This window comes from Lolium perenne, chromosome 7 (genome assembly GCF_019359855.2).
Source record: "Lolium perenne isolate Kyuss_39 chromosome 7, Kyuss_2.0, whole genome shotgun sequence".
NCBI lineage: Eukaryota > Viridiplantae > Streptophyta > Magnoliopsida > Poales > Poaceae > Lolium > Lolium perenne.
In genome coordinates this window covers 327,041,740-327,054,414 of record NC_067250.2, presented here as the reverse complement: position 1 = coordinate 327,054,414, position 12,675 = coordinate 327,041,740, and the positions used below count along the sequence as shown (strand labels likewise).

The 12,675-nt window shown below is 41.8% G+C and overlaps 1 protein-coding gene across 1 annotated transcript; it reads right to left on the bottom strand.

Moving 5' to 3' along the window:
- Positions 1-10,690: 10,690 nt before the first annotated feature.
- Positions 10,691-11,669, bottom strand: LOC127319148 (basic blue protein). The gene is made up of 2 exons (XM_051349364.2): positions 11,323-11,669; positions 10,691-11,231 (listed from the first exon to the last, which is right to left on the bottom strand). The coding sequence occupies exons 1-2, from the start codon at positions 11,501-11,503 to the stop codon at positions 10,879-10,881; spliced, it is 534 nt and encodes a 177-aa protein (XP_051205324.1). The 5' UTR covers positions 11,504-11,669; the 3' UTR covers positions 10,691-10,878.
- Between the last annotated feature and the right edge of the window lie 1,006 nt (positions 11,670-12,675).

The window sequence follows — 12,675 nt, the reverse complement described above, 5'->3', positions numbered from 1 at the left end:
CATTTCTCAATGGGTCCTCTTTTGTTAGCAACAAGGGTCTTTGGGACCCAAATAGACCAAGCAACATAACCATCATATGGGCTAACATATTTAGCATAAACATCACCATAATAATCTTTAAATAAAACGTAGTGAGGGTTAGCATTTCCCGCATCATCATCATTCATGGTTTTGCCCTTAGGGGCTTCACCATTAGTGATATCTTTCTTCTTCTCTTGTGCGGGCTTGACCTTTTGCTTGTTTGCCTTCTTTGCCTTGGCCCCATAACCAAGGCCCTCCTTCCCATTGTTTGATCTTTGCTTACTCAAGAGATCATCCAACGAAAATTTACTTTGGGGAGAGGAGGCCTTAGCAAGTTCATCCTTCAACCTAGCATTTTCCTCAATGACATTTGCATGATCACATGAAGGAGTAGAGGAACTAGGCACATCATATGAGGCAAGCCTAATTTGAAGTTGCTCATAAGACTTGGATAAGAGAGTGTATTCACTCTTCAAAGCTTTGTGAGCTTTGTCTAGTTCATCTAGATCTTTCACAAGTTTCTCATGATCAACCTCAAATTTGGCCTTTTCCTTTTTAAGCACTTTAGACTTAGCCCTAGCAAGATCTCTAGCTTTTGTGAGCTTGTTAATTTTATCTTGAGGCTCTTCAAGAGTTTCTAGCCTCTCCTCAAGAGAAGCTATAGTTTCTTGACTATCCTCAAGAGCATTTTTAAGATCATGGATTTCAAGAGAATCTTCTCTCTCTATTTGACCCTTTTTCTCAAGAATATCACTTTGTTGAGCTATACGAACCATGAGATTTGAAACATGCTTTTTAGTGTTACCTTGTAGGTTGAGAATGAAATCATCAAACTCTAGCATTTCTTGTTTCACTTTTAGACTAGCATCATCAACCCCTAGATCACTAGATATGTTAGGCATAGAGGGGTTAGGGGAAGATACAACGAAGGATTTAGCCATGAGGCAACTTTCTTCCTCCACATGAATGACCTCATTGGGGGATTCACTTGGTGATGAAGAGTTAGTGGAGAGAGAGGCAAGAGCGACCAATCCATTAGAGGTTGCATCTTCTTCATCATCAACATCATCATCTCCGGAGGTATACTCTTCTTGAGTTGATAGCACAATAGATGTGTCCAAGGAGGACCTTGCCATGAAGCAATGTGCATTCTTGATATGAAGATTCTCATTGGGAGAGTCAAAGAGAGATGAAGAGGGAATGTTGGTGGTGACGATGGCGGCCAACTGCTTTGAGCTTTCTTCATCTTCCTCACTACTAGAGCTTCCCACTTCATCAGAAGAATATTCTTCCTTTGTTACTAGCACAACTCTTGAGGGCCTCTTGCCCTTCTTGGTCTTGTTGTTGTAGAATTTCTTGTTGGGGGCTTTTGAATATTTGCCCTTTGTGTCTTTGCTCTTGTCCTTGGGAATGAGCCTCCCATTATGAAGCTCTCTATTCTCATAGGGGCATTCGGCAATGAAGTGGCGCTTGTCATCACAATTGTAGCATGATCTTGTCTTTGGACCAAAGCTAGTGAACCCACTTTTGTTGTTTCTCTTGATGTTGTCTTCCTTGGCCTTGGACGGATCAATCCAAAACGACTTTGCATGGAAGGCCATGTGGTCATGGTAGTGGCATTGCAAATCTTAGGATATGACATGCTCCAAGATGCCCTATAAGATTCTTGAGGAATCACTTCTTCAACGGAGTTGACCGTCAAGGCAAGATTGTTCCCTTTTGACATCCCAATGGCACGATTGAGGGAATCATGAGAGTTCTGCTCGAACACCTTGAGGGCTTGCATCTCGTGCACGGCATCTTGAGATGAGAGAGAGGAATAGCATTCTCTCCCAACAAGGGTCTTGACATCAATGGGTACATACGGCATCATGCATTCAATGTACTTCTCCTTGATCCAAGAGTCATTGATGTGCGTTGCACCAATAAGCCGGAAGGAGTCGGCAACGATGAGAAGTCTTGAATACATGACTTGATGATCTTCATCCGGTAGCCTCATGAATCCTTCGGCTTGATTCCGAAGAGCATTATACTTGTTCCTTCTCGTGCTCTCACTTCCAATGCAACTAGCGGCCAAACCTTCCCAAGCTTCCTTGGCGGTGGTGTAGTTCCGAACACGAGGCAAATCCTTTGTCCCCACACTAGTTTGAATCATGTGCAAGGCGGTGTTGTTGAGTTGACTATCAACCGCTTCTCTTCTAGTCAACTTGTCGGGGTTGTAAGGGTTGAAGCCTTCCAAGATGATTCTCCACAGTTCATTGGAGGCACTGCAAACATGAGAGCGAAACTCAAATCGCCAAGTATCGAAATTTTCAACGGAAAACTTAGGTGGGTTGCCCCGAATGTTCAAATGGGGATGGGGAACCGGTATATCGGGAGATAGAAAAGGTGAAGCTACTCGATTGTAGCTCTCACCTCCACTAGTATCCCTAGGAGATGCAATGGGAGATTTGTTAGTGTTTAAGTTATCACCTTCCACGGGTTTAGTAGAGGAGGGTAATGCCGAAGCACCTCCCTCTTCTGACACACCCGTGTCCTTTACCTCTACGGTGGGAGCCTTAGGAAGGACCGGAGTCAAAAGCTCGGAAACCATTTTTCTCATGCTTTCCATTTGAGCGTCCATGGAGGATCTCAACGAATTGATGTCCTCCATGGTGACCATCTTACCGGCCTCTTCCGAAGCCCCATCTTCCGGCATACTCTTAGGCGGTTAAGCCCGAAATAAGAGCCGAGGCTCTGATACCAATTGAAAGGATCGTATGCCGCACCTAGAGGGGGGGGGGTGAATAGGTGCTAACCAATTTTTAGTTCTTTTTCAATTTAGGCTTGACACAAAGGTAAATTCTCTAGATATGCAACTAAGTGAATTTACCTATATGACAAGGTTATCAACTAGGCAAGATATAGCTACGCAATATATAAGAGATAGAGTGGGATAGAGGTAACCGAGAGTGGAGCACGCGATGACACGGAGATGATTCCCGTAGTTCCCTTCCTTTGCAAGAAGGTACGTCTACGTTTGGAGGAGTGTGGTTGCTACGCAAGCCAAACCAACAGCCACGAAGGCTTCACTCAGATCTCCTGTGAGCAACGCCACGAAGGCCTAGCCCACTTCCACTAAGGGATTTCCTCGAGGCGGAAACCGGACCTTTACAAGGTTCTTGGGGCACACATCCACAACCGAATTGGAGGCTCCCAAATCTGTAACAATACAACAATCAACAACAACACATCAACACAAATCAACTAGGGAACCAAATAGGAACACTAGCATGAGATCCCTCAAACAAATGAGGGGAAATGAAAATCGCTTCGGTGAGGATGTAGATCGGTGGCTTCTCCTTCGAATCTCCAAAGATCAAGAGCTTTGGTTGGGGGAGGAAGGAGATCTTATAAATCTTGTGTTTCTTGAGGTGGCTCTAATGGAGGTGGCTTGGTAGATTTCTTGAGTAATTATTGAGCCAGCAACCAAGGTAGAAGAAGGGGGGGTATTTATACCTCCCCTCAAAATTGAGCCGTTGCAGCTTCCGGGGGGCCGGATATTCCGGCCTAAGTAAGGGCCGGATAATCCGCCCCCCCCAGATAATCCGGCCTTCGGGACAAAACTGTGACTTTATCCGGCCAAATGTCCGGCCCTTGTACTGACTAGCTTTTCTTCCAGTCCTTAGCCAAAAACGAGGGGGCCGGATATTTCCAAAATATCCGGCCCGGATATTCCGTCCCTGGTACAATACCGGGACAATATCCGGGCAAATGTCCGGCCCTTGTACTGCGCTGCTTTTCCTCGAAGACTTAGCCAAAATCAGGGGCCCGGATATTTCAACAATATCCGGCCCGGATTATCCGGCCTGGCCATCTTTTTGCTGTTAACTTTTGACAGACCGACCAAATCCAACACACACAGATATGAAACTATGTAATCCCTGTACCACTTAAACAAATATTAGTGTATCACATATATTGACATAAAACACACAAAACATAATGTGAGAGATGTTCTTTCACACCTACTATGGAGGATAAAGGTTATTATGATTATACCATGCCTGCAATTTATGATGATTACAATGATGGTTATGGTAGTTTTACTCCCACTATTACTAATAAAATTGATTATGCTTATGTGGAGAGAAATAATTTTATGCATGTAGCTCATGATAAGAATGTTTCATGTGATAGTTATATTGTTGAGTTTGTTCATGATGCTATTGAAAGTTATTATGAGAGAGGGAAACATGGTTATATGCATCTTAATAATATTAAGTTTCCCCTCTTTATGTTGAGAATCTTGAAGTTGCGCTTGTGTTGCCTTTCTATAATAGTGGCTTCATGCTTCAATAACTTGTTTATTTACAAGATTCCTTTTCATAGGAAGTGGGTTAGACTTAAAAGTGTTTCTTATTTTCTTCTTGATGCTCTCTTTTGCTTCAACTCTTATTTCTTGCGCGAGCATCATTAAAATTACTGAGCCCATCTTAATGGCTATAAAGAAAGCACTTCTTGGGAGCTAACCCATGTTTTTATTTTTTTTGCTACTGTTTTGTTGTGTCTTGGAAGTTGTTACTACTGTAGCAACGTCTCCTTATCTTTATTTTATTGCATTGTTGTGCCAAGTAAAGTCTTTGATAATAGGGTTGATACTAGATTTGGATTACTGCGCAGAAACAGATTTCTTACTGTCACGAAATTGAGCAGCCCCGTCTGTAGGTAACTCAAAAAAATCTGCCAATTTACGTGCATGATCCTCAGATATTTACGCAACTTTCATTCAATTTGAGATTTTTCATCTGAGCAAGTTAAGTGCCCCAAAAAAATTCGTCTTTACGGACTGTTCTGTTTTGACAGATTCTGCCTTTTATTTCGCATTGCCTGTTTTGCTATGCTTGATGGATTTCTTTGTTCCATTAACTTTCAGTAGCTTTGGGCAATGTCCAGAAGTGTTAAGAATGATTATGTCACCTCTGAATATGTGAATTTTTTTATTATGCACTAACCCTCTAATGAGTTTGTTTTGAGTTTGGTGTGGAGGAAGTTTTCAAGGATCAAGAGAGAAGGATGATACAATATGATCAAGAAGAGTGAAAAGTCTAAGCTTGGGGATGCCCCCGTGGTTCATCCCTGCATATTTCAAGAAGACTCAAGCGTCTAAGCTTGGGGATGCCCAAGGCATCCCCTTCTTCATCGACAACTTATCAGGTCACCTCTAGTGAAACTATATTTTTATTCCGTCACATCTTATGTACTTTACTTGGAGCGTCTGTGTGCTTTTATTTTCGTTTTGTTATTTTTATTCTCTGAATAAATTCATGCTTATGTGGGAGAGAGACACGCTCCGCTTTTTCATATGAACACTGGTGTTCTTAGTTCTATCTTTAATGTTCATGGCGGAGTTGAAAACCGCTTCGTTAATTGCTATTTGGTTGGAAACAGAAAATGCTTCATGTGGTAAATGGTATATGGTCTTGAATAATTTGATACCTGGCAATTGTTTTGAGCTCTCATAGATCATGTTTAAGCTCTTGCATCATGTACTTTGCACCTATTAATGAAGAACTAACATAGAGCTTGTTGAAATTTGGTTTGCATGATTGGTCTCTCTAAGTCTAGATATTTTCTGGTGAAGTGTTTGAACAACAAGGAAGACAGTGTAGAGTCTTATAATGCTTGCAATATATTCTTATGTAAGTTTTGCTGTACCGATTCATACTTGTGTTTGCTTCAAACAACCTTGCTAGCCAAAGCCTTGTACTGAGAGGGAATACTTCTCGTGCATCCAAATCCTTCAGCCAAAAACTATGCCATTTGTGTCCACCATACCTACCTACTATGTGGTATTTCTCTGCCATTCCAAAGTAAATTACTTGAGTGCTACCTTTAAAATTTCATTCCTTGTCTTTGCAATATACAGCTCATGGGAAAATAGCCTTAAAAACTATTGTGGTATTGAATATGTTGCTATGTATCTTATTTCTTATAAGTTGCTTGTTGAGCGGTAACCATGTTTAGGGACGCCATCAAATATTACACCTTTGTTGAATATCATGTGAGTTGCTATGCATGTTCATCTTGTCTGAAGTAAGGGCGATTTATCATGATCAAATGGTTTGAGTATGCACATTGTTAGAGAAGAACATTGGGCCGCTAACTAAAGCCATGTATCATGGTGGAAGGTTCAGTTTGGACATTAATCCTCAATCTCTTATGAGAATATTATCTGTTGTTGAGTGCTTATGCATTAAAGAGGAGTCCATTATATGTTTTCTATGTTGTCCCGGTATGGATGTCTAAGTTGAGAATAATCAAAAGCGAGAAATCCAATGCGAACTTTCTCCTTAGTCCTTTGTACAGGCGGCATAGAGGTACCCCTTTGTGACACTTGGTTGAAACATATGTTATGCAATGATAATCCATGTAAATCCAAGCTAATTAGGACAAGGTGCAAGCACTATTGGTATTCTATGCATGAGGCTTGCAACTTATAAGATGTCTTATACATAACGCATATAAATTATTACTACCGTTGACAAAATTGTTTCTATGTTTTCAAAATAAAAGCTCTAGCACAAAAATAGTAATCCATGCTTTCCTCTGCGAAGGGCCTTTCTTTTACTTTATGTTGAGTCAGTTTACCTACTTCCTTCTATCTTAGAAGCAAACACTTGTGTCAACTGTGTACATTGATTGTTACATGTTTACTTATTGCACTTGTCATATTGCTTTATGTTGACAACTATCCATGAGATATACATGTTACAAGTTGAAAGCAATTGCTGAAACTTAATCATCCTTTGTGTTGCTTCAATGCCTTTTACTTTGAATTTATTGCTTTATGAGTTAACTCTTATGCAAGACTTATTGATGCTTGTCTTGAAAGTACTATTCATGAAAAGTCTTTGCTATATGATTCAGTTGTTTAGTCATTATCTTCACCATTGCTCTGAATCACTTCATTCATCTCATATGCTTTACAATAGTATTGATCAAGATCATGTTGGTAGCATGTCACTTAAGAAATTATCCTTGTTATCGTTTACCTACTCCAGGGCGAGTAGGAACTAAGCTTGGGGATGCTTGATACGTCTCCAACGTATCTATAATTTCTTATGTTCCATGCTAGTTTTATGACAATACCTACATGTTTTATTCATAATTTATATCGTTTTGATGCATTTTCCAGAACTAACCTATTAACAAGATGCCGAAGTGCCAGTTCATGTTTTCTGCTGTTTTTGGTTTCAGAAATCCTACAAAGGAAATATTCTCGGAAATGGACGAAATCAACTCCCACGATCTTATATTTCACGGAAGCTTCCAGAGAGCCAGAGAGGGACCAGAGGGGAGCCCTGAGGGCCCCACCCCACATGGCGGCACGACCAAGGGGGCGCCAGCCTATGGGGGGGCCACCCCTGGCTCCTCCGAGGCCGCCCTTCAGCCTATATATTCTCTCCGCCTCGAAAACCCTAAAAAGATAAGCCAAGAGACGAGAAAAGTTACGCAGCCGCCGCCATCGCAAAGCCAAGTTCGGGGGACAGAAGTCTCTATTTCGGCACGCCGCCGGGACGGGGAATTGCCGCCGGAAGCCATCTCCATCGACACCACCGCCATCTTCATCGCCGCTGCTGTCTCCCATGATGAGGAGGGAGTAGTTCTCCCCCGAGGCTAAGGGCTCTACCGGTAGCTATGTGGTTCATCTATCTCTCCCATGTACTTCAATACAATGATCTCATGAGCTGCCTTACATGATTGAGATCCATATGATGAGCTTTGTAATCTAGATGTCGTTATGCTATTCAAGTGGATTTTACTTATGTGATCTCTGGAGACTCCTTGTCCCACGTGTGTAAAGGTGACAGTGTGTGCACCGTGTGGGTCTCTTAGGCTATATTTCACAGAATACTTGTTCACTGGGTTATGATTTGAGTTGGATGTCTCTATGAAATTGTGGTGTGTTAGTACCTCCTATGAATGCTCACAGTGATAGCGTGGGGTGTTTATTAGTACTTGGGAATACATCTTTAAGGTTTGCTTTTGCAGCCCTACACGGTGAATTGGTGTTCGTTATCCCGCCAGAGAGTAATTCAGAATAGCATAGTGAAGTGCTTATATTTATATTCAATTATGATTGAAATGTTGAGAGTATCCACTAGTGAAAGTATGATCTCTAGGCCTTGTTTCTAAGCATTGAAACACCGTTTCCAACAAGTTCTGCTACATGTTTACTTGCTGCCATATTTATTTCAGATTGTTATTACCACTCATATTCATCCATATTACTTGTATTTCACTATCTCTTCGCCGAACTAGTGCACCTATACATCTGACAAGTGTATTAGGTGTGTTGGGGACACAAGAGACTTCTTGTATCTTAATTGCAGGGTTGCTTGAGAGGACTATCTTTGACCTCTACCTCCCTGAGTTCGATAAACCTTGGGTGATTCACTTAAGGGAAACTTGCTGCTGTTCTACAAACCTCTGCTCTTGGAGGCCCAACACTGTCTACAGGAATAGAAGCGTGCGTAGACATCACTAGATGATGTTGCATGTACTCTCTCCCCAGTCCCATACCTCTTCTCTGTCTACCACTTGTACCTCTGTTGTAAAACCTCTGCCGGATTTTGAGCCTTTTTTCGAATGAAAAGATTCAGGTGGGCAACCTCCCCCCTCCCCTGGTGACCATTCAAAAAAATGTAGAAGATGTCCAGAAAAAACTTATATTTTTATATTTGTGAAGCAGATAATAAGCAGTCATATTATGTAACTAAAATTTACACACACCACACGTAGCTAGCATGTGTGATTTTTCTTTAACAGATTGAGGACCTTCTAGGCAAAGGTTTGTCCACCAGGAACCAACCTAAGAGAAAAGTATTTGGATATATGATATTTTAGGCAGTCAAATGGTTCCGGAAAAAAGATATATAGATGAATAGAGAGGAAGGCCAATAGTTCATAAGGAAAAGTTAAACTTTTACAATAGTATAAGTATGCATGTGTCATATGTGGCTTGTTTGCCATATGTAGCTACAAAAGTGTTCATTCCATTTTGGAATATAATGGGAGAATGGTTAACATGTTATCTCAGTGCAGACCATTCCACAATTGTGCGCTTAGCAACTTAACATGGAGAAACTTTTCTCAAGTACTAAGAAATATAGTAAACTACAGTTTGCACCAACTAAAAATGTGGTTGTTGTATTATAATTATTTTTCAGAGACATGCTAAATTAGTACTACTATTTATTTGAAAGTAACAGCTGGTTTCAGGTTCCTACTTCAACTTTTAGGTCCAACTAGAACTCAAAATTAGTTCTCAGTCGGTTCACGTTGTCGTATTTGATGTCGGTTGTTCTGTCTCACCTCAACTATTTCCATTTTATGTTTGTTAGTCAACATTTTTAGTTCACCCACTTTCTATTGATGTTGTTTTGTTGGTCGATGTGGCTATAGGGTACGTCATGCTGGTAGTTTTTCTTCATTCTTTTCTAAAATAATAAAGGGAACTAGAAAATGGGAGACAATTCTTTGAAAAATAGATACAACCCCACTAGTAACTGAACAAAACTCAGTTACAACCTACTTTGTAACTAGAAATTCTCATTTCTAACATCACTTGCAACTAGAAAACAGTTGCTACCCGAATTGTAGCTACACAAAAACTCTGTAGCAATCCGACTTGCAAATGCAGAAAAACTCAGTTGCAACCTGACTTGCAACTAGACAATAAATCTATTTCAACTAGAGAATTTTTTGTTGCAACCCGACTTGCAACCGAGAAAAAAAATCTTGACTCATTTGGAGACATATTGTTGGACAAAAAAAATCAACAAAAGGATAATCTATGCAAAATATATAGGCACGCGGTGAAAAAATGACGAGTTCTAATTGCCTTCACCGCACACAATCACTTCCGTTAAAAACTGCACAAACAAGTATTTTTTACCATCACACAAACTGCAATACAATAGCAAAAACAATGCAGCTCATATGCATAAATAGTCCATTGAGACTTGGTAAGATCCAATAGCATCAAACGGCCTGCACAAACACACAAACAGGTCGATCCATGCTAGCCCACCTATAGCACGAATCTTAGGACATGGATGATCCTAAAGAACGAATCTTAGCACAAGAACGATCAAGCGGTGATGGACTTGACTGAGCACTAACTTTGTTCTCAGCTAGCTGACAATTACCAAATCCCTTAACTTTTTATTGAATTGGTGAATCAAGATTTACTACAACATGCAAAAAATACATCTTTGGGGAGTTAGCGTGATAAATAACTCTCGGATGTTGTGTTGGATATATTGTCATTCCAAATATTGAGCAACATGTTGTGTTGTTGAACTAGTATGAACTGAAACTAGATATATGCTAGACAAACAAAAATGTAGTACTCTCCATTCAAGAACAGTTGCATTTCTAGTTTTATCATAAGTCGAACTATTTCAAGTTTAACCATGTTTGCAGAAAAATATATCAACAAATGAAATACAAATATACTTTCATCAGATCCATTGTATGACAGTTTTTTCATGCTATGCCGATTTGACGTTGTAGATATTCACATTTTTTATTTAAATTTGGTTAAACTTAGAGAAGTTTGATTTACAATAAAACTATAATTCTGTCATATTGGAACATGTAGTCAGAACTAGACAAATCCGGAAAAAGAAAAACAGTCAGAACACATTTTATGCAGATTTCGAAGAAGCCAGCGGCTCCAACAGAATTGTTTGTGAACAAATAATGATTGATTCATGAAAAACATATAACAAAAAAATGTATACATGAGAACGAACAAAACAGCTAAGCTATAGCGTGTGGGAGCCAGCCAACTGTGAACAGGTCAAGTAGCTAGGCAGCCAGGTTGACCATGACGTGCACCACGCCGAGCACCACCAACCCTCCCCACGCCGCTGTCCAGCTGCTCCTGGTGGCCGCCGACGGGGAAGGCGGCGGAACGTCTATCGTCGGCGATCCGCCGGGAGCCCCGGCGCCGGAGACGTTGACGGCGAGCTTCATGCCCCCGATGCAGTGGTTGGGGATCTCGCAGATGAACCAGTAGGTCTTGGCGTCGGGGAGCACGATCCTGTCGAAGCCGGTGTCGTAGGTGGCGAGCACGGAGCCGGGGGCGGTGGCGTCGCAGGACCGGTAGGCCGCCTCGGTGACCTCGTAGACGTTGTGCTGGCTCTTGACGTAGTTGAACACTGCAACGAAGATCGATCGGTCAATATATTCACGCACCTCGCTAGTTAGTTGCTTACGCTGCGACGTTGTGTGGAGAGAAGAAGAACTGACGTAGGGCGTCGCCGGCGACGAAGGATTGGGCCTGCGCCCATGTGGCGTAGTTGGTGCCGGTGTCCCAGCCGTTGATGCCGTCGCCGCCGACGCTGTACTCGGCCGCGCCCGCCGGCCGCCACAAGAGCAGCAGAGCGGAGACCAAGGCCGCTGCCAGCAGCTGAGACGGTGGCATATGCATATCGATGGAGGTCGTCGGTGTTGGCGAGAGGATGGTTGCTGATTGAGCTTGATGACAGGCTAGGCCGGCCGGTTAGGTAGTTCAGGAAATGGCGGCGTTGACGTGATGTATCATGTATGTACGGATGCCGCTAGTGGCTTGTGGCCATATATGTATTGGGCAGTGTCGACGTGACAAGGCGATCGACCGGCCGTTGAGGCGCGGACTGGTTCTACAAGAACACATGATGACCTGATCGATGATGATTGATCGATAGAGTCCATTGGTGGATATATAGCTGTCGAGAGACGATGTCAAAGACTGAAAGTGTATATGATCCACGAGTTCCACCTTGTTAATTCAGCAGCCGGGAGGACATATGGAGGAGAATGGTTGAGTGGAGCCAAAGATCACGTACGCCGTCAACGCGGTTATATTGTTATATACTACTATTAGAGACTGATTGTTTCCCCACAGCTAGATAGCACATGTTTATCTGACCGTTTCTAAATATATAGCTAGCTCCCTTGTGATTGATGTGGGTAGCTTGTGTCTTGAACTTTTGTTTCTTGTTTTCTTTTGACTTTGAAAACTATTGTTCTGACAAAAGCCAATACGAAACTTCCGTTTCGCAGCCAGGAAATAGTTTGCAATATAAAATTAGGTAGAGTTTGAGAGGAGATGTGGTATTGATTCTACTTTTCTTCTTTTTGATAATGGGATGTCCAATTAATGTTAGCATCAGGAAATAGTATTGTACTTATAGAAATAAATTTTAGTTCCAAACCAAAAAGTTCGATACAAAATAATGTTACATAAAGTGCAGCTAACTCAGTTGCACACAAAAGGGGATGCAATATAGAAACTTAGGTATCGAAAAGTGCTTTTAGCTCCCGAGCTCCACTGCTCTCTCTATTTTTTTAAAAAATGAAAATATTTATTACAAATTATAAAAAATCATGAAAATAATTTTGAAGATTGTCATTCACTAGTAGAAAAATGGCCTTTAATCCCGGTTCATAACGGGCTTTAGTCCCGGTTGTGCAACCGGGACTAAAGGGTCAAGACTAAAGCCCCCCCCCCCCCCTTTAGTCCCGGTTGCTTACGAACCGGGACTAAAGGTCCATCCACGTGGGCGGCTGGCGTGCGCCGGGGCCAATGACCTTTAGTCCCGGTTTGTAACACGAACCGGG

Coding starts and splice junctions, on each gene's coding strand:
- LOC127319148 (XM_051349364.2), bottom strand. CDS start 11,503: ATGCATATGCCACCGTCTCAGCTGCTGGCAGCGGCCTTGGTCTCCGCT. Junction 11,232..11,322: donor CGTCGCCGGCGACGCCCTAC/GTCAGTTCTTCT, acceptor TCTTCGTTGCAG/TGTTCAACTACGTCAAGAGC.